The 26,947-nt window shown below is 42.5% G+C and overlaps 1 protein-coding gene and 1 non-coding gene across 6 annotated transcripts in view; one reads left to right on the top strand and one right to left on the bottom strand.

Moving 5' to 3' along the window:
• The window catches only part of B3GAT1 (beta-1,3-glucuronyltransferase 1), a 101,350-nt gene that overhangs the window by 25,422 nt on the left and 48,981 nt on the right, over positions 1-26,947 (bottom strand). For 3 of the 5 annotated variants that reach the window (XM_089681645.1, XM_089681644.1, XM_089681643.1), the window contains 2 exons: positions 1,334-1,452; positions 1,053-1,199 (listed from right to left, as the gene is read on the bottom strand). In XM_089681645.1, the coding sequence (XP_089537771.1) occupies positions 1,053-1,199; positions 1,334-1,337 (151 nt within the window). In that variant the 5' untranslated portion in view covers positions 1,338-1,452. Of the gene's footprint in view, positions 1-1,052; positions 1,200-1,316; positions 1,453-26,947 lie in introns of all 5 variants that reach the window. The other 2 variants (XM_089681647.1, XM_089681646.1) reach the window with 1 other exon arrangement.
• On the top strand, positions 13,170-13,276 carry LOC149459116 (U6 spliceosomal RNA). The gene has a single exon (XR_016313352.1). It is a non-coding gene; the product is annotated as a U6 spliceosomal RNA (small nuclear RNA).

Genomic DNA, 26,947 nt, shown 5'->3' with positions numbered 1-26,947 from the left:
TGGCCTGCGCAGAGTCCTGACCTCAACTCGATAGAACACCTTTGGGATGAATTAGAGCGGAGACTGTGAGCCAGGCCTCCTCCCCCGACATCAGTGCCTGACCTCACAAATGTGCTTCTGGAAGAATGGTCCAACCTTCCCATAGACACCCTCCTAAACCTTGTGGACGGCCTTCCCAGAAGAGTTGAAGCTGTTATAGCTGCAATGGGCGGGGCCAATTCAATATTGAACCCTACAGACTAAGACTGGGATGCCATTACAGTTCATGTGCGGGTAAAGGCAGGTGGCCCAATGCTTTTGGCAATATAGTGTAGTAAATGAACGTGAAACTTAAAAAATATCTCAAACCTTTTAAAGGAAGACCTAATTTCTCCTCCACTACTTTCTGCCTTGAAACTGGATGCTATGCATATAAACGGCAGACATAAAGCAAAGGACTAGTCACCAGTATTGCCTGTGGTCTCTCTGCAGCTGATCTTTCCTATGACTGACCTACAATGTCTTATTCTGCACTGTGTCTTTGTGTGGAGGCAGCCACCTCGGTATAGGCAGGGCTTTGCTTCCACACGTCAGAGCCTCCAGCAAGGAGAACAGTGAGCAGCACAGTAGAGACATCACTGCCTTAGATCTCACACTGCAGATATAAAGCTATGAAGCTGTAGTGACAGGAGTGCCTAGGCACACTTACATATTGGGAAGTGCACAGCTATTTTTCAGGAAGAATTCCAGACAAAAGGTAGGATTTCAGGGTGCTACATAACATTCCTAAATTTTCCCTATAATGTAGCAAATCTTAGCTTATTGAGTTCAGCTCCAGTTTAATTACTCTCTAAATATGCTCTTTAGCCCTACCAATTATGGAACGGGAAAATGAAATGGGATCAAACTGTGAACAGTTTTCAGAAATGTCCCGTTGGATGACATCAGGATATGTTGGCAGAGGATGAGGGCATGCACCATAGACTGGTCAGGGGTTGATGAGTATGAAGTCAGTGGTGGTCAGTGACACAACAGGACAATTCTAAGTTGAGGGGGTCACAGAGTCTCCTCACCCTTGTGTGCAGTGAGCAACGGGGACAGAGTACTGTGGTGCCATACTGTGATGAGCAAAGTCCAGGGCAGAACGATCAGTACAATAGCCAGAATGTCCCTTCTCTTCAGCATCTCCAGGGTAGGCTGACCCCAGTGCTCCTCATTACCTGATGAGGACACCCCGACAGCACAGAGAACAGCAAAAGCAGACAGGAAGAGAGATCAGTAAACAAACAGAGAGAAGCAAGAAAAACACAGCACAGCTCAACACAGTCACCTCTTACCAGCATTCAGAACCCACCCATTGCAGCAGGCTGGGGATTCCAGGCTCTGCCTAGATAGGGGGAGGCAGGTCACAGAGACTCGGGGTCAAGGCCCCTCACCGGCCAGGACCAGGAGATGCACCGCACAGAAGGAAACCTGTAGAGAAAGGACGAGAGAGAGAAGACGTGAACACCAGAGAGCACTGTTAGCTAAGGAATCAATATGCGTCTTCCCACTGCAATGCAACAACCCGAATCACCGTTAAATCCTCACTAGCAAAATAATAAAATGACAAAATAAAACCCCACATGGCATCTGCACATTAAAGAGTAAACTTAACCATAAACACAATTTTTTTTATCTTTTGCAATTACTCGTGTACCAAAATGAATCTGGATTTATTCATGGATTTGTTAGCATTTACGCGGTGCTGATTCAGAGTAATACGGCAGAGATCGCTAACGGTCAAATGTGGCCATCACACCGCCTGCCACCGACACACAAACTGCATGAATATTACATATTTTTAAAGGAGAACAGTGATTTTATAAAAACTCTTCTAACTGCCAATTTTTTTTCGATCTTGCTATTCAATGTGGCAGGAATGTGAATCGCATTATTTTCCAACTGTTTTATTTAGTGGTTTGCCTAACTCTGGGAAACTTAATTAATTACAGGTACTTATATAGCGCTGTCAATTTGCGCAGCGCTTTACATATATATTATATATTCACATCGGTCCCTAACCCTCAAGGGGCGTACAATCTAAGGTCCCTAACTCACATTCATACACATACTAGGGCCAAGTTAGACAGGAGCTAATTAACCTACCAGCATGTCTTTGGCACGTGGGAGGAAACAAGAGTACCCTAAGGAAACCCACGAAGGCACTCCCTGCAAACTTCAGGCAGGTGGTGTTGGGTTTGGGATTTGAACCAACAACCCTTGTACTGCCAGGCGGGAGTGCTAACCATTTAGCCACTGTGCTGCCTTGAACATTCCTCCTTGCAGTGAGGCTACCCCTACACTGCTAATGCTGACTTTAGGTTTATAGGACATTGAAAAGAAGATTTAGTTACCTTATCCTCCATGCTGCTAGATATGTCCCTGCAGCCTCAAGCTCCAGCGATCTAAGATCCTGGTGTCATCAAGAACTATGCTGGGTCTATTGCTATGCATTGGATGTGATGACACAGAGGGACAGTCCACTGTTGGAGCATGGGGGAGCATTGTCTGTCGGGGAAGCGATGGATTGAGGTAAGCTAAATGCTTTTACTCTTGCATCCCCAATGCGAGGAGGAATTTTCAGACTTACTGGAGTTGGCCTTTAATGTGGAGACACTATGCTGCACAAGTTAATACAAATAAAAGCAAAAAGATCATTATATATATATATAAAACCATTGTAACTTAATGAGAGGGCTTTGATATCAGTCAACTGAATCCCCATGATGAGTAGGTGCAGCGTGGTGTGGCAGGCAGTAAGCAGAGTCCCGATTTGCCAAAAACCATGTATTGTTAAAGTAGTTCAACAAGTACAGACAGGCTGGGCGGGAAAGTCCAACCATCTGCTAGCACTTACAACTGTACCACAAGGTTATGCATTTGAGGGCTAAGAATATGCATGCATCATACATACAAGGGGGGGGTCAATGTTGGAGAAGGATCTGGGAGTTCTGGTAGATCACAAGCTTAATAATGGCATGCAATGCCAAGCTGCGGGTTCTAAAGCGAGCAAAATCCTCTCTTGTATTAAAAGAGGTATAGACTCCAGAGAGAGAGATATCATTTCCCCCGGTACAAATCACTAGTAAGACCTCATCTGGAATATGCAGTTCAGTTTTGGTCACCAATTCACAAAAAGAACATTGGGGAACTGGAGAAAGTACAGAGAAGGGCAACCAAACTGATAAGATGCATGGAGGAGATCAGCTATGAGGAAAGATTAGAGGAACTGAATTTATTCTCTCTTGAGAAGAGGTGATTAAAGGGGGATGTGATCACCATGTATAATACATAAGGGGGGATATGATCTCCATGTATATTACATAAGGGGGATATGATCTCCATGTATAATACATAAAGGGGGGGGGGGATATGATCACCATGTATAATACATAAGGGGGGATATGATCACCATGTATAATACATAAGGGGGGATATGATCACCATGTATAATACATAAGGGGGGATATGATCACCATGTATAATACATAAGGGGGGATATGATCTCCATGTATAATACATAAGGGGGAATATGATCCATGTATAATACATAAGGGGGATATGATCTCCATGTATAATACATAAGGGGGGATATGATCTCCATGTATAATACATAAAGGGGGATATGATCCATGTATAATACATAAGGGGGATATGATCACCATGTATAATACATAAGGGGGGATATGATCTCCATGTATAATACATAAGGGGGATATGATCACCATGTATAATACATAAGGGGGGATATGATCTCCATGTATAATACACAAGGGGGATATGATCTTCATGTATAATACATAAGGGGGGATATGATCTCCATGTATAATACATAAGGGGGGATATGATCTCCATCTATAATACATAAGGGGGATATGATCTCCATGTATAATACATAAGGGGGGATATGATCACCATGTATAATACATAAGGGGGGATATGATCACCATGTATAATACATAAGGGGGGGGATATGATCACCATGTATAATACATAAGGGGAGGATATGATCTCCATGTATAATACATAAGGGGGATATGATCTCAATGTATAATACATAAGGGGGGTATGATCTCCATGTAAAATACATAAGGGGGGATATGATCACCATGTATAATACATAAGGGGGGATATGATCTCCATGTATAATACATAAGGGGGATATGATCTCAATGTATAATACATAAGGGGGGTATGATCTCCATGTATAATACATAAGGGGGATATGATCTCCATGTATAATACATAAGGGGGATATGATCTCAATGTATAATACATAAGGGGGGATATGATCTCCATGTATAGTACATAAGGAGAGATATGATCTCCATGTATAATACATAAGGGGGATATGATCTCCATGTATAATACATAAGGGGGGATATGATCTCCATGTATAATACATAAGGGGGATATGATCACCATGTATAATACATAAGGGGGGATATGATCTCCATGTATAATACATAAGGGGGGATATGATCTCCATGTATAATACATAAGGGGGATATGATCTCCATGTATAATACATAAGGGGGGATATGATCTCCATGTATAATACATAAGGGGGGATATGATCTCCATGTATAATACATAAGGGGGGATATGATCTCCATGTATAATACATAAGGGGGGAGGGTGTGATCTCCATGTATAAATACATCAGTGGTTCATATAGTGAACTCGGTGTAGAGTTATTCATCCTGAGGTCATCACGGAGGACAAGGGGGCACTCTTTACGCCTGGAGGAAAATAAATTAAAGCTCCAAACACTGAAAGGTTTCTTCACAGTAAGAGCTGTGAAAATGTGGAATAGACTCCCTCAAGAGTTGGTTTTGGCCAGTTCAGTGGATTTCTTTAAAAAAGGCCTGGATTTGCTCCTGCAGGGAAAAAAATTCCTTCCTGATCCCCCGAGAGGCAACTGGATATTCCCTGGATCAACTTTACCTATAAATGTTAGTAACCAGTTATATTTTGTGTATATAAGAAAGAATCCAGGCAGAGCCAAATATAACAGCGAAAGTCACATCCAAGTCACACCCATCCAAAGTTGCATCAAAGTTGCAATGGAAATCGCACAACTCTTGATTCGCACAAGTGTGAATGGAGCCTAAGGGATTTGTAAGATAACAGAAGTGCCATCACCAGACACGTGTGTTATTCTTGGAATTGATCCCTATGGGGCACATTGGATGTCAGACTCAACTTGTGTAAGCTCTGCTCCCTCCCAGCCCTAAACTACCAGTCAGCCTACTGTCAATGGCCAGAATGTTAGTGGAGAGCAATAAGTGTTGAATGAAAGGGCAGAACTTAGCATTAAGATAGGCAGGACATAACCTTGACTTGGTCAGAAGTCAGTCCTCCATGCATAGCCCTGGCTCAGGATCCTAGTGGGTTCAGATGGATACTTTAAAAGCATTAAAACATTTGTTTTAGGTTGACTTTAAAGTCTATTCCCACTTTTGCAGCTGAATTGGGATACCACCTACTATATATTACATGTCTCCATTCACACAGCATAGCTTAACCACTTAAACTCCGGAAACTTTTACCCCCTTTATGACCAGGCCAGTTTTTGCGATTTTTGTGTTACTTTAACAGGCAATTGCTATGTCATGCAATGCTGTACCCAAAGGAAATTGATATCATTATTTCCCCCATAAACAGAGCTTTCTTTTGGTGGTATTTGATTACCACTCTGTTTTTTATTTTTTCTAAATGAAAAAAGACCTAAAAAAACCCCATTATTTTTATCTTTCTGCTATAAACACACTCAATACAAAAAAAATCAATTTTTTTCATAAATTTAGGCTAAATTGTATTCCGCTACATGTCTTTGGTAAAAGAAAATCTCCATAAATGTATATTGATTGGTTTGCATGAAATTTATAGCGTCTACAAACTATGTGATGTATACTGGAATTTTTATTTATTTGTTTGTTTTATGCTAGTAATGGCGGCGATCATCACTTTTATAAGGGCCAGTTCACACTACAAAAATGCACTCCAGATGCACTCCGGATACGTTTTTGCTTACAGTTCACATCATACGCAGTTCTGGTGCAGTTTTGACGCAGTTTACTATGTCCCAGTATGGTTCTGTGCAGAAAAAATGCAGCATGTTCTACATTTTTTTCTGCACTGGAAACTGTCTGGAACTGACTGCACTAGTGTGAACCAGGACCATCGGAATACATGGAAAACACTGTGCATGCATTTTTGATGCAGACAAAAAGTGCAGTGAACTGCATCTAGTGTGAACTAGCCCTAGGTTCACACCTATGCGCACTACAGTCCATTTAACATGATTTCCTATGGGTCGGGCTCACATGTCCGTGTTTTCACCCGGTGCGTTTTTTGGAAAGGGTCACTGACTTTTTTAAATGCAAAATGTTGCATTTTTGCTTCTGTAGAGTTCAATGGAGATTCCGCAGAAAAGCATGCAGTCCGTTTTTGATGAGTTTTGCGTATTAATTTGCCCAGCAAGAAGTTAAAAAAAAATAAAAAACACAGCAAAAATGCATGTGCAAAAACGCACTGCAGAAACGGATCAAACGCAAACTGCATAGGTGTAAACCTAGCCTTAGCAGAACTGTGATAGTGCGGCGGCCAATCTGACATTTTGTGGGCACTGGCTAACTGTCACTGACATCACCAGTGACACTAATACAGTGATCAGTGCTAAAAATAAACACTGTCACTGTACTAATGACACTGGCTGGGATGGGGTTAACATCTAGGGGCAATCAAGGGGTTAACTGTGTGCCTAGCAAGTGTTAATGTGTTTACTGTGTGCTACTTTGTACTACAGATTGATTAATTTTTTTTTCCCTGATCAGAAGGGAATATAAACAAATTGATCGCTCCCTCTGTATACAGCTCTGTGTTGTTTACCAACACAAAGCACTAAGCTGTGATTTGACTCAGTTGATCAGCAGGTCTTGGCCATGAATCATTGGCCGGGATCTGTTAATGAACCCTTGCTGTGTCAAATCACAAGGTAGTAGGTGGGTGGGGGTTGTACCAGTAAGTTGCTGTACCTGTAGCTGCCGCCCAGCTGGTCGGCAAGTAGTTAAAAAACATTTTAAACTTGCTGCTTACATTTTTCCTCTCTCTTTTTTGAATCATTATCTATATTCGAACACTGTCAAGTTGTAACAAGGGAAAAAGACCTAGAAGCTGGCCTTCTGCATTATATGTTCATGAGGGGAAATGAAGCAGGTCCCTCTTTGTAAGTGGGGACAGACTGGTTTTCCTCTCATTACAGATTATCCAGAGTACCTTATCAATCATATAGACGGGTCCTCAAAAATTTGACAGCAAAAGTGGAAATACACTTTAAGGTTTTACCCAGGGCTTTTTTTTTCTCAAAGAATAGGTGCAGGAACTCCTCCCTTCCATCCCTTGTCTCCGCCCCCTACCCACCTACGAGCACCATCCTTTGGTTCCACCTCTTACCCATCTACCAGTACCACCCTTTTATAGTAAACTAAACACAGAACCAATTATCATTTTGTGGTGTTAGGTAATTTATGAGGAATTTTCTAATGATAACTTAAAAAGCAGTAAAATAGATCCCGTGCTACCAGTAACAAAAGCACCTGCAGCAACAATAGACCTTCACTAGCAACAATAGATCTCCCAGTAGCCAGCAACAACAGATCCCTCCTTCAACAGTATATCCCTCCCAGCAACAATTGACCTTTCAGCACTAATAGACGCCTCCCTCATCAAGAGCACCCCCTCCCTACCCAGCAACAATATATCCCCCAGCAGCCAGCAACAATAGATCCCTCCCTCAACAGTAGATCCTTCCCAGCAACAATTGACCTTTCAGCACCAATGGACACCTCCCTCATCAAGAGATCCCCCTCTCTACTCAGCAACAATAGATCCCCCAGCAGCCAGCAACAACAGATCCCTCCCTCAATAGTAGATCCCTCCCAGCAACAATTGACCTTTTAGCACCAATAGATGCGTCCCTCATCAATAGATCCCCCTCCCTACTCAGCAACAAGATTCCCCCGCAGCCAGGAACAACAGATCCCTCCCTCAACAGTAGATCCCTCCCAGCAACAATTGACCTTTCAGCACCAATAGACCCCTCCCTCATCAAGAGATCCCCCTCCCTACTCAGCAACAATAGATCCCCAGCAGCCAGCAACAACAGATCCCTCCTTCAACAGTAGATCCCTCCCAGCAACAATTGACCTTTCAGCACCAATAGATGCCTCCCTCATCAAGAGATCCCCCTCCCTACCCAGCAACAATAGATCCCCCATCATCAATAGACCCTCCAACGCTCCCCTTCCCATTTCATACATTTAGTTCTGGAGGTGCCGGAACTGCGTTCCCCCGCGTTCCCGCTGAAAAAAGTTCTGGTTTTACCTCTTTCTTTGGTTTATAGCCTCATTATTGTTTGAGAATCATATAGGACAATTGCAGCCAGATGTACAGAATCTGACGTTTCTTCATACAACAAACTGACACAGCTGTTCACATACGTGACAACGGCATGTATCTGGTTACCAGTATATATAAAAGAAACCTCCTGCTTAGGATGTATCAGGACAGGATGATGCGGTCTGTATTGGAACAGTCAGGCACTGAAAGTCGGAACACAAGAATCTGGACTCTTAACTGCGTCAGTGTTCTTAAAATTGCAATTGCTCTATAACATCAGTAGAATGAAATGAGTGCCAATATGAGAAGCCGTTCTCCTCCTGCATGAATCATTGATGAGCCCGTACTGTATATACAGTAACTCAGGAGACAGACATACTATATATAGAGACATTCTGCTCGCCATACTGCACACAACGCGCCGCCTGCAGCTTGATTATGTGAGATCCAGTGCAAAGGAAATGTACGGCTGTTAACAACTACACTGCAGCTCTCATTTTTCTATCAGAGATTTCTAAAAATAAGAATCACTATGTAGCGCCGACATATTACGCATTCCGTTGCGCAGTATATAGAACTATTTCCAACTATGCTGGTTCACCAATAGAGCTTACACTCTAATGCAGCCATTCTCAAACTTTTTACCCCAGAGGAACCCTTGAAATAATTTTCAGGTCTTGGGAAACTCCTGCTAAAACCAATTAATTGGAAAGAATGCCCCTTACATTGGTCAGTGGGAAGAATGTCCCTTACATTGGTGGTCAGTGGGAAGAATGTCCCTTACATTGGTGGTCTATGGGAAGAATGCTCCTTACATTGGTAGTCAGTGGGAAGAATGTCCCTTACATTGGTGGTCAGTGGGAAGAATGCTTCTTACATTGGTGGTCAGTGGGAAGAATGTCCTTTACATTGGTGGGCAGTGGGAAGAATGCTTCTTTCATTGGTGGTCAATTGGAAGAATGTCCCTTACATTGGTGATCTATGGGAAGAATGCTCTTTACATTGGTAGTCAGTGGGAAGAATGCTCCTTACATTGGTAGTCAGTGGGAAGAATGTCCCTTACATTGGTGGTCAGTGGGAAGAATGCTTTTTCCATTGGTGGTCAATGGCATGAATGTCCCTTACATTGCTGGTGAGACTGCCACCCTTACAGCTGGCATTGGCTCAAGAACTATGCAGGCAACACCAGGTCAGAGGTGAATAAGTCACAAATCAAGTAATCAATCCAGCAACATCTTGAGGAACCCTGGTTGAGAATGGTTGCTTAAATGCCTCTGCCATACTCAAACACATCCCTTGTCCAAATTTTAAGTAAGATGCCATCCAACCTGGTTGTTGTTGGAAACACACAAAAGCAAAAAGAGAACATACATACTCAAGGATTAGATTGTCCCTGCTAGGACTGGTTCCCAGGACCTCAGCACTGCAATACAAAAGTAGTAACTCATTCTGCCCAGAAAAGGATATGTTATGTCATACATGGGAGTAACCTATTAGTTTCTAGCTACAACCTAATCTAAAGTGACCCTAGGGAAGGTTTAGGCAGAATCCAGCTAATCTCCTGGTATGTTTTAAGTGGTGGAAGGAAACTGGAGCACCAAACTAAGCCACTGTGTTTTCCAAAAAACTGATGCTGGATTATGGCTGGATTTGACTTTTTAAAAAGTGGAGTAAAATGAAAATAACCTAAAACTTTACTACAGTCATCACTCAATGAAAACGAAATTTTGGAATTAGAAGAACTACAAGACATACATCTTCAGTGTCAGTTACATGATGAACAATAAGGCACTGATCACTGTCCCAAACTACGTCACCGACCTGATATCCATATACCACCCAAAATGTACTCTCCGCTCCTCACAAGACCTCCTACTCTCTAGTTCCCTTGTCTCCTCCTCCTATGCCCATCTCCAGGACTTCTCCAGGGCTTCCCCCATCCTCTGGAACTCCCTACCCCAATCCATCAGACTGTCACCTACCCTCCTCACCTTTAGGCGCACCCTGAAAACCCATCTCTTCAGGGAAGCCTACCCCGCCCTCACCTTATTGCAAATCTCCTCCACTCTTCCTACCACTCCATCCCCCACAGCTATTTCCTCCTGTTCCACTATCCCCTCCCTCCTAGATTGTAAGCTCCAAGGAGCAGAGCCCTCGAACCCCTCGTGTATTGTACTGTACTGAGATAAGAAGACAGATAAACCAAGCGCTAGGTGTCTATAAAGGAAAAAATGGCTAGCAGCTGACATAGGAAGTAAACCTCTGGAACTTCAAATAGTACATAAACAATAAAAGATATGCAGCGTTCAGAGACAGGATTAAACATAAATAAGTAAATACAATGATTAAAGTTCAGATATGATATGATGAGAAACTTGTAGGTTATCATAGCATGTAGATCAAACAGAGTAAACGTGACTTCTGTGATGTATCGGCATATGATAGACTGGAATGCTCGTGACTCTTGTGGTAATTATACTGAGTGTAGGTTGCACTAACCAGATGCATAAGCAGATGAAGCATGGAGTAATTAAGACCTACTCCTAGAACTCTGGATAAAGGCCACTGGATAGGTAGTTGTCATCTCAGATCTTGCCACTAGATGTCATATCTCCCAGGTCAGACAAAGGCAGGAATCCACAGACAACAGCATCAGCCAATAGAGGTATTAACCAGGTCATCAGCCAGCAGATGGACAGGATTTAGATGACCACCTTCAAAAAAGCCCGGGCTCCCTCAGTACAAAAAAGGAGCCCCAGGCCAGAAGCTTTGATAGTGTAGTAGGTTTATTGGTATAGTAAAACATAAAATGAAATGCACTTACAGAGTTAAAATACCCACGGCCGTCCAGCAATGGCCATGCAGTGTGTCAAGATATCTGGGGGGCCCAATGTGAACCATGCCTTGCAGAAAAGAGCTCTCAGAAGACCTACGATCAAGAATTGTTGATTTGCATGAAGCTGGAAAGGGTTACAAAAGTATCTCCAAAAGCCTTGATGTTCATGTGTCCACGGTAAGACAGACTGTCTACAAATGGAGAAAGTTTAGCACTGTTGCTACTCTCCCTAGGCGTGGTCGTCCTGTAAAAATGACTGCAAGAGCACAGCGCAGAATGCTGCATGAGGTAAAGAAGAATCCCAGAGTGTCAGCTAAAGACCTACAGAAATCTCTGGCACATGCTAACATTTTTGTTGACACATCTACAATAAGGAAAACATTAAACAAGAATGGAGTACATGGGAGGACACCACGGAGGAAGCCATTGCTGTCCAAAAAGAATATTGCAGCACGTTTGAAGTTTGCAAAAGAGCACCTGGATGTTCCACAGCACTACTGGCAAAATATACTGTGGACAGATGAAACCAAGATTGAGTTGTTTGGAAAGAACACACAACACTATGTGTGGAGAAAAAAAAGGCACAGCACACCAACATCAAAACCTCATCCCCACTGTGAAACATGGTGGAGGGAGCATCATGGTTTGGGGCAGCTTTGCTGCCTCAGGGCCTGGACGGATTGTTGTCATTGATGGGAAAATGAATTCCAGAGTTTATCAAGACATTGTGCAGGAAAACGTACGACCATCTGTCCGCCAACTGAAGCTCCGCAGAGGATGGGTGATGCAACAGGACAATGACCCAAAGCATACAAGTAATTTAACAAAACAATGGCTGCAACAGCACAGAATACGCCTTCTGGAGTGGCCCAGTCAGAGTCCTGACCTCAACCCGATTGAAATGCAGGGGCATGACCTTAAAAGAGCGATTCACACCAGACATCCCAAGAATATTGCTACACTGAAACAGTTTTGTGTAGAGGAGTGGTCCATAATTACTCCAGATCGTTGTGCAGGTCTGATCTGCAACTACAGGAAACATTTAGTTGAGGTTATTGCTGCCAAAGGAGGGTCAACCAGTTATTAAGTCCAAGGTTCACATACTTTTTCCTCCCTGCACTGTGAATGTTTACATGTTATGTGCAATTAAACCATGGCAATATCTAATGTTTGTGTAGTATTATGTTCAGCAGACTGTGTTCTTCTATTGTTGTGACTTAGATGACGTTCAGAGCACATTTTATGCCCAATTCATGCATAACTCCACTTAATCCCAAGCGGTTCACATACTTTTTCTTGCAACTGTACATGTCTGTTATAGGCTTCATAAACACTGTTTTTTTAAGCTCCTAGAAGCTGTTATTAGCAATTTTTTGTCTCCTTGAAGCTGAATAGCGTTATCCTATGTGTCCATTCACACTACTTTAGGCTAGAAGTGGTTTTTGAGGTTCAGTGTCTAGGAGCCATATTCAGAAGATGGTGAAGAAGGAAGAGGAAATGCATCACTAGTTAGTGGGAGGGGACAGGGTGAAAGATAAAAAAAGGATGGTGCAATAACTGAAATGTCCACAAGATGGCAGTATATTAACATTAGCCATAATTATGCATTACATTTTATTGTTACACAGCACAATGCTCCTAAACGCTACTAAAAAGCTAAACATCTTTTTTTCTAACTTTTTTTTTTCCTATATGTACTGTATAAAATGCTAAAAAAAAATGCTAACGCTCCTAAACGCTTCTAAATGCTACTAAAATGCTGCTAAAAATTATATTACCAGTGTATTTATCCAGCGTTTTTTCCAGCATTTGTTTAACAAAAAAGTGCTAGTGTGCCTGGAGCCTTATGATTTCTTCTCAGATTTACATGGAAGGATCTGTTTGTTCATTTGTCTTAGAAACAGACATCGTGCTTGATTCGGCAGCACATATACTAAAATTGGAACTGTACAGAGAAGATTTGCATGGCCCCTGCGCAATGATGACTCGCAAATTCGTGAACCGTTCCAAATTTTTTTTCTCTCTCTCATTTTCCTTACTGTAACCGCTTCCCAACCGCCCTATAGCAGAAATACTGCTACGGGGCGGCACGGTGCGCAAAATCACATATATGTATGTGATTTTGCATTTACGGGTAAGGGGTGGGCACGCCCTACCCGCGACGCCATTCACGCCCGCCGGCACCCAGTGATTACTGAGCATCTCCAACTTGGAGGAAGATTGTTTTGTTTACAAACAGTCTTCCTCCCTGTCAGCTCGGGCACACTGCCCGGGATGGCTGTGCACAGTACAGCCATCCAGATCAGTGTGCTTACAGTGAAGCACACCCCCCGCCCCCTAGTAAAACACTCCCTACATATAATATAAAATTCAGCGCTAGAAAATGATGAACAACAATAATAGTAAATTGTGAGAAGTGGGCGCTTATACAACACTATAAAGTGGTTTAATGGTGAGTCGTCACTTGGTGACGTATCTAATAGATAAAGTCAATAAATATAAAGTGACTGTAGTGCATATTATGGTAAAATGCAAATGAAGTCCAAATATAATGGTGATCCGTGCTCCGTGCTGGTGATCTCTATGGCGAGGGCCAGTAATATGAATGCACGCACCAGAAACGCAAAAGGTATGCGCATGTATAAATATATCGACCAATGGTCATCTGGGACAAGGCAAGGGCTGCAGAGTCATCCAGCACACCATAGGCACACAAGGCAACAACGATCCCTCACAGGACACCATCTGCTCCCAGGGACGGTTCCAAGCAAGTGTCAGACCACCAGATCAGAAGCATCAAAAGTTGGGGAAATCTCCACCTTAGGCACTCGAATATAACAAGCCAGAGACAGATAGGTACTGATAGTGTAGTATTTTATTCAGAATCCAGCAGAGTAGGGAAATGAAAAGCACTCACATGTAACAAAGCATATGTAAAATGGCCACCGGCCTTCCTTGCGGCCGTCTGCGGCATTATGTCACTCTGGTAGGCTCCTCCCTGATGTGTTTTGTGCACCAGCATGTTATCAAAGGGACTCCCTACATATAGTTAACCCTTTGATCACCCCTCATATTAACCCCTTTCTGCCCAGTGCCATTAGTACAGTATCAGTGCTTTTTTCTAGCACTGATCACTGTATTGGTGTCACTGGGGATGTCAGTGACACCAAGTTAGTTCCCCCCCAGTTTCAGTCCTGCAGTCCCGCTAAAAGTCACTGATCGCCGCCATTACTAGTGGGAAAACAAAAAATCCCAGTATCTATACCGCCATTTGTAAAGGCTACAACTTTCACGTAAATCAATTAATTTACACGTATTGGGATTTTTTTTTTAGCAAAGACTTGTAACAGAATACATTTTGGCCTAAATTTATGACGAAATTTGATTTTTAAATTTTTGTTTACTGAACTTGTTTATTAGAAAAAAAGTCCAAAATATTGTTTTTCTCAAAATTGTCAATCTTTTCTTTTATAGCACATAAAAATAAAAACCACACAGGCGATCAAATACCACCAAAAGAAAGCTCAATTTATGAGAAAAAAGGAAGTGAATTTTATTTGGGTGCAGCGTTGCATGACCGTGCAACTGTCAGTTAAAGTAACGCAGCGCCATAACGCACAAAATGTCCTGGTCAGGAAGGGGGTAAATCCGCAGGAGGGCAAGGGGTTAATCAATACCTTGTATCTGTTTATAATGTTTCATTAAGTTTTACCTGTATTGTTTTGTGACATAATTGTTTGTTGTTACCTCAAAACTTCAATAAAAATATTATGGAATAAAAAAAAAGAAATAGACATCAAGTTTCTTTGATTGTTTGAGTGGATAATTCTCAAACAAACGTTATTGAAAACTGTTTACACAAGCTCTCTGCTAAAACAATGAGAACCTAGATGCTACTGTTGTATTTTTGACTAAAGTCAGCCCACCAGGAGCAGACTCACAGTACATATAAATTAGCTCCAAGGTAAATCTAACGATACCTAAAGGTTGGAGATCCTAGAAGACGTCTTCCCCGGGAGCAGTGGCAGTGTGACCTGCAGAGACCAAAGGGGGGCAGATGGAGGGCAGATCGAGTGTCATTAAAATGCATATCTGTGTGTAATGGTCCATTGTGGTACCAAAACAAATAGACAGTTTCATAGTCATTTTCCATGATGGAATTGATGATCAATTGTGGACTACACTTTTGATCATCAATTCCATCATGAAGATTATTCTAAAACTTTTGGTATTGGTTTTGGTACCACAATGCACCATTGCACACAGATATGCATTTTAAAGTCACTCGATCTGCCCCCCTTTGGTCTGCCACTGCTCCCGGGGCAGATGTCTTGTAGGATCTCCAACCTTAGTACCGTTAGATTTAACTTGGAGCTTGTCTGCTCCGGGTGGGTGGACTGAGATTCACGAGTTGCGTCGAGTTTTTGGATACAATGAGTCCTTGGATGCTATAGTCATACCAGCATGCAACAATATTTGTAATATTTATGTAAAAAATGACATCATAACTTTACATGAATTTACAGTGTTATTATATTTATCTTATACATAAATCAGCTCATGATTATTTTTAATTGTGGTTATTTATGGAATAATGAATTTGCAATCATGTACATCATTTACTATGAATTATAGGTGAACTGCCTCATTTAAAATCCCAGGACCTATTGGAATTTGTGTATATTTGTAATTAGGGATGGAGGCATATCACCAATGGTGCTCTAGATTACATTTTCTATCCTAGTTACACTTCAATATCAGGAGAAACAATGGGCAAAGAAATTTTATGCTTGGCTTTTTCTTTTGCTATCACAGGTGGTGGAAATCAAGACAACTTTTCCTGAGGATATGAATTCACTTTATTACTTGCACTGAACCCATGCATACAAATATTGCAAAGGTTTTTAATTCGAAGGACGCTGTCATTGTTGTTGCTATTCAGCAGGAGAAAAGGTAAAACATAGTTACATACATAATTACATAGTTAGTCTGGCTGAAAAAAGACAAAAGTCCATCCAGTTCAACCATTAAAAAAAAAAAAGAAGTTATAATCCTATACCCACAGTTGATCCAGAGGAAGGCAAAAAAAACCCAGCAAAACATGATCCAATTTGCTCCTGCAGGAGAAACAATTCCTTCCTGATCCCCCAAGAGGCAATCGGATATTCCCTGGATCAACTTTACCTATAAATGTTAGTATCCAGTTATATTCTGTGTATCTAAGAAAGAATCCAGGACTTTTTTAAAGCAATCCACTGATCTGGCCAGAACCAACTCTTGAGGGAGTCTATTCCACATTTTCACAGCTCTCACTGTGAAGAAACCTTTCCGTGTTTGGAGAATAAATTTCTTTTCCTCCAGATGTAAAGAGTGCCCCCTTGTCCTCTGTGATGACCTCAGGGTGAATAACTCTACACCGAGTTCACTATATGAACCACTGATGTATTATACATGGACATCATATCCCCCCTTATGTATTATACATGGAGATCATATCCCCCCTTATGTATTATACATGGAGATCATATCCCCCCTTATGTATTATACATGGAGATCATATCCCCCTTATGTATTATACATGGTGATCATATCCCCCTTATGTATTATACATGGAGATCATATCCCCCTTATGTATTATACATGGAGATCATATCTCCCCTTATGTATTATACATGGAGATCATATCGCCCCTTATGTATTATACATGGAGATCATATCCCCCCTTATGTATTATACATGGAGATCATATCCCCCCTTATGTATTATACATGGTGATCATATCCCCCTTATGTATTCTACATGGAGATCATATCCCTCCTTATATATTACACATGGAGATCATATCCCCCCTTATGTATTACACATGGAGATCATATCCCCCCTTATGTATTACACATGGAGATCATATCCCACCTTATGTATTATACATGGAGATCATATCCCCCCTTATGTATTATACATGGAGATCATATCCCCCCCCTTATGTATTATACATGGAGATCATATCCCCCCTTATGTATTATACATGGAGATCATATACCTCCTTATGTATTATACATGATGATCATATCCCCCCCCTTATGTATTATACATTAACCCCCATTAATCTCCTCTTCTCAAGAGAGAATAAATTCAGTTCCTCTAATCTTTCCTCATAGCTGAGCTCCTCTATGCCTCTTATCAGTTTGGTTGCCCTTCTCTGTACTTTCTTCTCTGAACTGCATATTCCATATGAGGCTTTACTAATGATTTGTATCGGGAGAAAGGATATCTCTCTCTCTTGAGCCTATACCTCTTTAGAAACCGCAGCTTGGCATTGCATGCCATTATTAAGCTTGTGATCTACCAGAACTCCCAGATCCTTCTCCACCATTGATTCCCCCAGTTGTACCCCCCTAGTATGTATGATGCATGCATATTCTTAGCCCTCAAGTGCAGAACCTTACATTTATCAACATTAAACCTAATTTCCCACATAATTGCCCAATTACACAGTATATTGAGGTCAGCTTGTAAATTGGAGGCATCCTGTAAGGACATTATTCCACTACACAGCTTGGTGTCATCTGCAAAGACATACTTAGTAAGGTTGAAAAAAAGGACACAAAAAAAGGTCCATCTAGCTCAAACAGAAAAAAATATAGAAAACCTCCATATACACAATCCTACACCCAGAGTTGACCAAGAGGAAGGAAAAACCCCATAAAGCATGGTCCAATTTATTCCAGCGGGGATAAGATAAATTTCTGATTCCCCAGAAGGCAACTGGATATTCCCTAGATCTACAATCCCTGGTGTTATTACCCATACATGTTAATATCCAGTTATATTGCTTTTAGGAATGCATCCAGCTCTTTCGTAGAGAAGAACCCATAAGGAACCCCAGAACCATTTCAAGAACCTCAGAGCCATTATGTTTGCACACTATATTTTATTTGCAATAACCCCCTGTTATTGGCAACATGAAACGGATGTTATTTGTTTGCATCAATATCCCCTAGAATACACTTACTGTATATACTCCTAAGGATTCAGATTTGGCCTGAGTAGCTTCCCATGCTGACATCACTAAATTATTTACAAATACAATTAGAGGATCACAGACTTTCATATGCAAATCATTCTGCTGGTATCTTATGTAAACCCCCCCATCCCCCACACAAGACAGTTCCTCGAAGCCCAAGCTGTATCTTTCAGAGACAAAACCAATCAAGTTATTGACTTTAAACTTTAATTGCTGTAAAAAAGTTCACATTATCATCAATTCAGAGAGGTTTTATTTTTCATGGATATGTTACTTTATCTCATGATAGCTTTTGCAACAAATTGTCCAGCAATTAAAAGTAAAATGTTGCAGTGGAATGCAATCAATATTTTCCAATAAGATATACATATTTAAAGCTGAAGTTTGGGTATGGCAATTATTACATAGTTATTCTGCTCCAGCTTGGACCAATGTAAGTTTGTATGTGCCTCACCTCTGGGATCTCAGTGGAAGCTGGAAATCCACTGTAGTAGACACTGCTACTACAATGATCTCCACTATCTCCTGGGTCCTGTGCCATACACAGACACCATTCATAGAATACTTTGCATTTTCTCTGAATGCAATATGTTCTGTGATTGGAAAAGGTGAAGATTGTGATTTCACCATTCCACCTCTCCACCTTAACAAATCAGGGACCGGGAGCTAATGGAGATCACTGATGTATAGATGCCTACTACAGTGCTTTCCAACTTCCATGGGGATCTCACAGGTATGGCACATACATGCTTACATTGGTCCAAGCTATGTAAAAATTGCCATACCTAAACATGATATAGGCCAGATTTCCACAGCCTCCTTCCCCTATGCTTCGGTGGAGGTAGGTCCTCTGATGTCATCAAAACCAATGCAGGACCATAGCCCTAGGTTGGATGTGAGGATACTGAGAAGGGAAGGGAAGTAGAGGAGGGAGCGGAAGGATCCTATGGATTATTTTATATATTATGAATTTTTATATTATACATGTTCACACTAGCAGTTGGGGGGCAGTAAAACCCTGCAATTGAGTCAGGCTTTTACTGCCTTTAGCTGCAGAGGCAGAGGCTGGGGGGTGCACACATGTGTGATGGGTCACTTTGGAGAGGTGGGGAGACCCCTGTCTCAGCTCCTCATATCCCTATTATGTGTAAGTCACCCTGTGCCTGTTAGGGGTACAGGGTGATCTGTCCTAATATTGGGGTGGGGGTTTTGGATTGTTTAATGCCATGTGGCTGCATCCCATTGTTCTATTGTGTGTCTTGCTTGGGGGCAAACTATTATGGGATGTATGTGTTTATGTTTATTAGCTTAGTGGAAGGTGTCTCCAGCAGCCCTCCCTCCTGATGGGACTGTCTGCTGGTGTGAAGTTTGAATACCAGTCTCTTGTTGCTAAGTGTAGATTGCCCCGCCCTGTGTCATTATGCAGGGAGGGGGGATTGCCCGCTTAGTGTAAAAAAAGCCAGTTCAAGTTTCAAATAAAGAGTTCCATGTTCAGACAGACTGGTGTCATCTAGTCTTGTTTGGTCAGCTGTGGTGTCTGTGGTCGGTGTTCGGACGGTGAAGCGATATTATAACGGAAGCACCTGCCAAATGCAACTTATTTGGGCGCCCTGCATACATGTGCAATGCATGTGGTTGCGGCATGCTAAGGCAGGATTTAAGGGGCTACAACAGGTGGTGAGGAGGCGATACAACACCGCCAGTCAATTGCTCTCTGAATTGGATCACTGTTCAGAGAGCAAAGCACATGTGAATGAGCCATTTGAATGGATACCAGTTTTCAGTGCATGGGTGTATATTATTATTATTATTAATATACAGTATTTATAAAGCGCCAATAGTTTGCTCAGCGCTGTACATTATATAATTATATTATGACACTAAAAAAAAATACATGTGTCATACCATACATGAAATCTGCTCAAAGTTAAACCAGAAATACAAGTAGATTGAAAAAAATGAAGGGGTGGAAATTGCATGGGTGTTTACGTGTATAATATGACACATGTATAGTGACAATGTTTATTATTAATTAGTATTCGGTTTACACTGAGCACTCTAAGGTTTCATTTTCAATGTACTTATTTCAAGTGATATATACTTTTGCATACAGAATACTGCACAAAATGGTAACATACATGTAATGAAATGAGCAGATCTGTGTGACAGGAGCTGTATTAAATTGATAAAGTAAATAATTTAATCAGCACAATTAGCAAATACAGTATCCACATTTGTCATGGATTTTTTTATCTAGCCCTGCTGCACACTGATATTTATGCTGGATTTTAGGTCATATAATCTATTATATTGTAATTCTATAGAAAGGAAATGTCAGTTTTCTGGTATTATGTGTACAGCCATCTAATAATACAACACAAAGAGCCCTAGTCTACGGCGTCTTCCCCTAAATGCAGGCTGGAGAGGCTCAGATCCTGAGCACACTATTATGTCTATTAAAAGCTCTCTAGATACAAATCTAGGCCTGACAGACCTTGTGATTACTTAAAACGCCCCTGATAATCGACGCCGCTGGATTTCATTGCTGTAGGAAGCGTCTCCTGTAAGTGAATATAGGGCAGGTCCCCCATGCTCTGTCCTACAGCATCCCATAGGGAAGCCTACCAGAATCCGCCAATTAACCTGTAACTAACCTACCCTTCTATTGAGCCGCACACCCAGATATTCTCAGAGAACAGTGCAACCTAAAAAAAATCCTGACCTACTACTTACCCCTGAGGACTGTCAGCCCTAATTTTAAAAGAAACCTACTGATTCTGAAGCCGTGAAATAAATCGAAGATGAAATACAAGATGGCTGACCTTAAGTGTCACACTTTGACATCTAATAATTGGCCGACTGGAACTTATAGAGTGAACTGCACTTTTCCTTGTAGCTGAAATTTTCTCTCAGGCGGCCATGCTGACAGAGTGAAATTTCTGGAATGTAGGAACTAATTGGCCTGGGAAATAAAAGTCCAAGCCTGCCCATAATGATGTGCTTTCAGGACCTTGCGTATATATCACAGGCAATGCAACAAAGGGTATGGACCATTTTCATGCCACTTGAAAAGGAATGTAGGCAGGCTGCTTATTCTAGCCTAGTTATGTGCTGCCCCAGTCAGTAAGGACAGAGGTAATTATGTTTCCCGGTTCTTTCCTTGGCAGGCTTTTTGGATCCAACCCACTGGCCCTGTGCATATAAAAGGGGACGGGGTCCAGATCAAGAGAGTCCTTTGCCGCCCTACGTCTGTTATCATTCTCACTGTTGATACCGTTGCCGTCTCGCCACTCTGCTGAGCCATGCCGAGTCCGGAGTTGATGATGAAGGTTGCCTGGCTTCTGCCACCATGTGGATTGATTTCTGGGACCTGCAGTACACCCCTGACAAACACCAACATCTGGACTCTACCAAAATAGACTTTCACCTGTGCAGGTATGCTGGGGAAGTCACAAACCTAGTTAGGGATTAGTTTAGGGAAAGACTGTTGGCTTTGTTTGACTGTCATGCCAAATTATCTAAGTAAAGATTTTGAAACTTTGTTCTTGCCTGGTCTGCAGTTACTAAAGAGGTGTAATACGAGGAACTGGCACATTTTATACATAGTCTACAGCGTGGGTCAGCAAAATGCACTGGGGTATGAAGGCAGCTCTACAAGATTTAACATGGTGTGGAGTAATAAGTGGTTACCAAGGGTAACAATGTTTTACCTGCAGCCTGTCCTAAGTGTATGCCTGTAATAGGTGGGATAGCCGCTTGCAGGAGGAAGTGTTGTCGGCACTCTCTACGTGAGCAGTCCGTCTCCCATAGCAAAGGGAGCAGATCTGCACTGCAGAGATCCTTGGCTTGTGCAAAGGGAAGGAAGAGCAAGAGTTAAGTAAGTGCACGCATGGAATCTGCACTGGGTGCATGGTGGGATTCCATTCTGTTACTGGGAGTGAGGTAGCAGAGATACGCTGGAGAGGTTGAGAGGGCATCTGCTTTGCATGACCCTCCTAAATGTAGCTGTGACAATGATAATGTACATTGACATGGGGGTGAAAGAGTCAGCTGGAGTTCAGTTTATTGTTCTAGGGTACACAGTGTCCGACACAAAGTAAAGGTACCACATGTGTAAGGCGAGTGATCTGTACAGGATGCCTAGCGTAGCTCAGAATAACCCACCCTGTGGTAGACCTTCCATGTAACCCACACTTGGTTCCCAACGAAGAGAGGAACATGGAGGGAGTGTCACCCACCTGCCCCCCTTACAGGAAGATAGGGGTTGGATATGTGTCAGGCCAGCCTGTGGAAAATAATGCCTTGCCAAAAACAAATCTGGCAATATTGAGGCGCTCAATCCATGGGCCCTCTGATGTGGCCCGCGAACTCATGCTCTGGGATGGTGGGTCAGCAAGGCCAAATCGTAGGTTGCCGACCCACCATCCCAGAGCATCATAGTGCATGGAGCCGGCGCCGGAAGCGGAGGAAGCAAGTAACCACAGAGGGAGCAGAAGCTGCAAAAGCCAATGCTTCTTCTGTAGCTCTGGCTCCTTTCTCAGGTGAAGTGGTACCAAATGCACTTCACCTGGGACCTTTTTGCAGCCTAGGAATGCCAGCAGAAGATGGAAAAGGAAAGGGTCAATTTAGTAAACCTCACATTATTTTGCATATTAGAACTTTAAAAAAAAGGGTTATTAGGCTGCTTTCACAGTGCTCCTGCAGTGCAGTGCACCTTCAACTTTCCTGTGGGTTAGCTACACTGAGCCATAGACTTCTATTCTATCCTCTGGGTTTGGTGCACTTTCAGAAGGTGCAGCTCACCTGCAAGATATAATAGTAATCTAGAGCAGCTAACCCACAGGAAAGCTACAGATGCACTGCACTACAGCGTGAAAGCAGCCTTATAAGGTGCTCAGGACAGTAAGGGCTTGTTTACATTTGTAGTTTGGGGGGTGGTAAAACCCTAAAGTTGCTGCCGCAAGTTCCGGGGTCGCTGGACGCCGTCTGCAGTCGTTTTTGGTCTTCTAGGGGGTGTTCACATCCGTCTCCTCAGGCCGCCCCTTCTCCGCCCCTTCTTCCTATTTATTCGGCTCCACCTAGTCTTTGGTATCGGTCTTGAACAAGGAGCTCAGCGCATGCTCCGAAACACGTCACCGCTCCACACCCACATCACTTCCAGTTGTGGTCTGCCGGACAGCGTGCGCTCCAGCATGCGTTCCAGCGACCCCAGAACTTGCAGCGGCCATTTTGGACATCCCATCTTTAGCTCCCTCTGCAGCTGTTGGTTCAGCACAGCGGGTTCTCGCACGGTGGATAGAGCCCCCCAGGGGCGGACTGACAACTCATCGGGCCCCTGGGCAATAGGGGATCATGGGGCCCCTGTGTCCTTGCCCAAACTCAAAAAAGCCTATAAAAAAGGTACCAGGGGCATCTCATGGGGCCCCCTACTGACCCCGGGCCCACGGGCAGTGCCCAAGTTTCCAAATGGTCAGTCCGCCCCTGGAGCCCCCGCATCCTGACGGATTATACAGAGCCTGTTTTAACTGCCACTTTTTAAGTGTTTCTAACTGTTGCCATTAAAGATCATCTGGATATACTGCACTTAGAAGCACCTTCCTGTTTCATCCTCTTCCAGATAGAGTCTGCTTCAACTCCTAGAAGTGCTGCCCGGTGCCTGTGTTCCAGTACCTCCTCCATCCTTGGCTGACATCTCTCTGCCCACAGACTCATCCATTGATGCGTCCTATATACATCCTCTAATGAAAATAGACCTAAAGCTCTACCTGCTGCCTGGATAAAAGACTACATGATATTGATAAGTGATATTTCACATTTACCGCACTATAACAAAAATGGAAAAAATGAACATCTACAGCCCTGATGACAATAATTATAGAAATAAAATATGTTTTAAAAAGCGCCATACATTCCCTTTAAATGGAACTGAATGCTGATAATGCCGTGTATTTTTTTTTTCAGACTTTGAAATTATGTGAAAAAATTAATTCCAAAGGCACCTTATTAAATAATCAAAGCTTCCATTAAGTCAATTAAAAGCCCAGATGAGATACCTATGTAGTTCTTAATTTTACACTTGCAATTCATTTCACAATTAGTGTTCTAATGAGTTCCCAGATGTCATTGAACATGTTTCACTTTTCTAAGATTTCCATTGTGATGCAAATGAATCAATTAACCACACACAATGCTAGAGAGGTCCCTGTCCGAAAAAAAAAAAAATTCTAGAGCGCTGCAACAAGTAGTCACCACACCGATTCTTATCATGGCAAAGTGACTTTGTGCTGAAGGTAAGGCTGGCATACGTTTTCCTTGAGCATTGGGTTCAGCTATTATTGTAATGTGTCCATGAAAGTTGCTTTTATACCAGATTCACATTTTTACATACCTGCTGTTCCATATTTCCATGTCTTGTATAAAGGGGTTTTAGGCTACGTTCACTCTAGCCTCGTTAGCAAGCAGCAGACAGGCGTTTGGGAAGCGTTTTTACCGTTTCCCAAACGCCTGGGAAAATTCTGCACATTGCAGCACATAGTGCTGTTGAAACGGGAGCGTTAGCGTCACGTCAAAACGGACGCCTCTGGTCAAGTCAGGAGGAGTTGAAGCCTCCTATTCAAGACTATGGTGCCGCTCCGCAAACGCCCGGCTGGCGTTTGCGGTGCGGTTGTGACGCGGTTGCAGGGCATTTGCGGAGCGTTAACACCACTCAAACTTCATTATAGGCGTTTGTGGGGCATTTTTAACGCTCAGCAAACGCCTAGCAACCGCCGCTGAACCGCGCATGTGCCGTTTGCGGAGCTTTAAAAGAGCTCCGCATACGCCAGACCAACGCTTGTCAAACGCTATAGGGGTGTTTGGCAAGAGTTGGAAAAACAGTCAAGTGTGAACGAGCCCTAAAGAATATCTAAACCCAGGAACAAAAAATTTAATATATCGCAGATGTGGTGAATGCATTGGTACCTGTCTGCTCACTTACTCCACTTCAGAGCAACACAAACAGGACAGGACTACAGGAACCACTCCTAGACTCCAGCTAGCATTCACTGTAAAATGCCTGGTGATCCTGCCAGTAACACACTTCCTGTGCTAGAGTGAAAAGCTCACATACCCTACTGTGTCAGGACAACAAAAAGAATAGGACTACAGAGACCTCCCCTTTGCCTCTTCATTATAACATGATGGAGGGGCTCTGTAGTCTCCAGGCAAGGTTCAAACTATAAAAATAGCAAAATTAAATCTGAAGTAAGTGCTTACACAAAAAATAAAGAATTGTGCGCAAACAGCAGTACACACTGACACCAGGATAGTAAAAGTGTTACTAAACCCCGGACCCTGCATTCACTATATCTGGTCTCCCCGGACCCCGCATTCACTATATTTGGTCTCCCCGGACCCCGCATTCACTATATCTGGTCTCCCCGGACCCTGCATTCACTATATTTGGTCTCTCCGGACCCTGCATTCACTATATCTGGTCTCCCCGGACCCCGCATTCACTATATCTGGTCTCCCCGGACCCTGCATTCACTATATCTGGTCTCCCCGGACCCCGCATTCACTATATTTGGTATCCCCGGACCCTGCATTCACTATATCCGCTCTCCCCAGACCCTGCATTCACTATATCTGGTCTCCCACATTACACAGAACATGGAAATTATTTTAGTAAATATAAACTGCTAAATACCTTTTCTCATCAGCACTATATAGCAGTCATTGTGACTTCTATCAGTATCCAGCAGAGTGCTGGTTAAAGCTTGTAGGAGGAGTTTTCATTCTCCCCTGACTGTCCTATGAGGCAGCAGGACCCCTGACCCTCTGTCTGGACAGTGTTGATTGACCCTGTGCTGATCACATGCACTCTCCCAAGAAAACAAAAACCTCTCTAGCAATACACACCAATCTGAGCATGTGCAGCGTGCCACCAAGCCTCTGTTTCATTAGCAGATAGATTGGAGACTGTGAAAGAAAGGGGGGGGGGGGTCAGAGACATCGGGATCAAACAGCTGTTTTACACAATGCAGAGAATTAACCCATTAGGTTCCACAGTGAGTATAACAAGCATGCTTTACTGCATATACAGACTGATTTTACTGTTGTGGGTTTAATAACACTTTAAATATCAGAAACTATATATATTAAAAAATGTGTTTCGCTGTTCCTTTAACAAGCAAAACTAATGATTAATCCATAGAAGATATAAGCACACATTTATTGTGCAATCCTATAAAAAATAAATCATGTGAAAACCAGGTGCTGTCTTCAGTGTCACAATAACTCCAGTGCACATATTTTTGCAGGAAAAAAAATGTGCATTTATTCTGTTTTATTTTTTATTATTTATTCATTCTCCTACAGGAACCTGCAAAGCATTGCACCTGTAAATCACTGCATGGTGGGTGCAATGTCAGGCTCCTGAGCACTCTCCCTTCAGCTTTCATCCTGTACCTCTGTATGGGCTGTCAGAAAGATGGTAGAAGAGTGAATGGACTGCATGCACGCTGATCAGTGAGCTCGTAATCTATTGAGAAATACAAGTCCGTCTGCCGCAGACGTGTACTTTTCTCATCCACAGATCACATTGAAGGACTGCCAAGAAGAAATATATTGCATTTTTGTTTTTAGGTTTGGATATGATTTAAATGAGTGTCTGTATGTCAGAC

Source organism: Staurois parvus, unplaced genomic scaffold (genome assembly GCF_062004578.1).
Source record: "Staurois parvus isolate SC_StPar_1 unplaced genomic scaffold, SC_StPar_1.0 ptg000274l, whole genome shotgun sequence".
NCBI classification, from domain to species: domain Eukaryota; kingdom Metazoa; phylum Chordata; class Amphibia; order Anura; family Ranidae; genus Staurois; species Staurois parvus.
The sequence above is the reverse complement of the archived record's forward strand: the minus strand, read 5'-3'. Positions and strand labels throughout refer to the sequence as shown.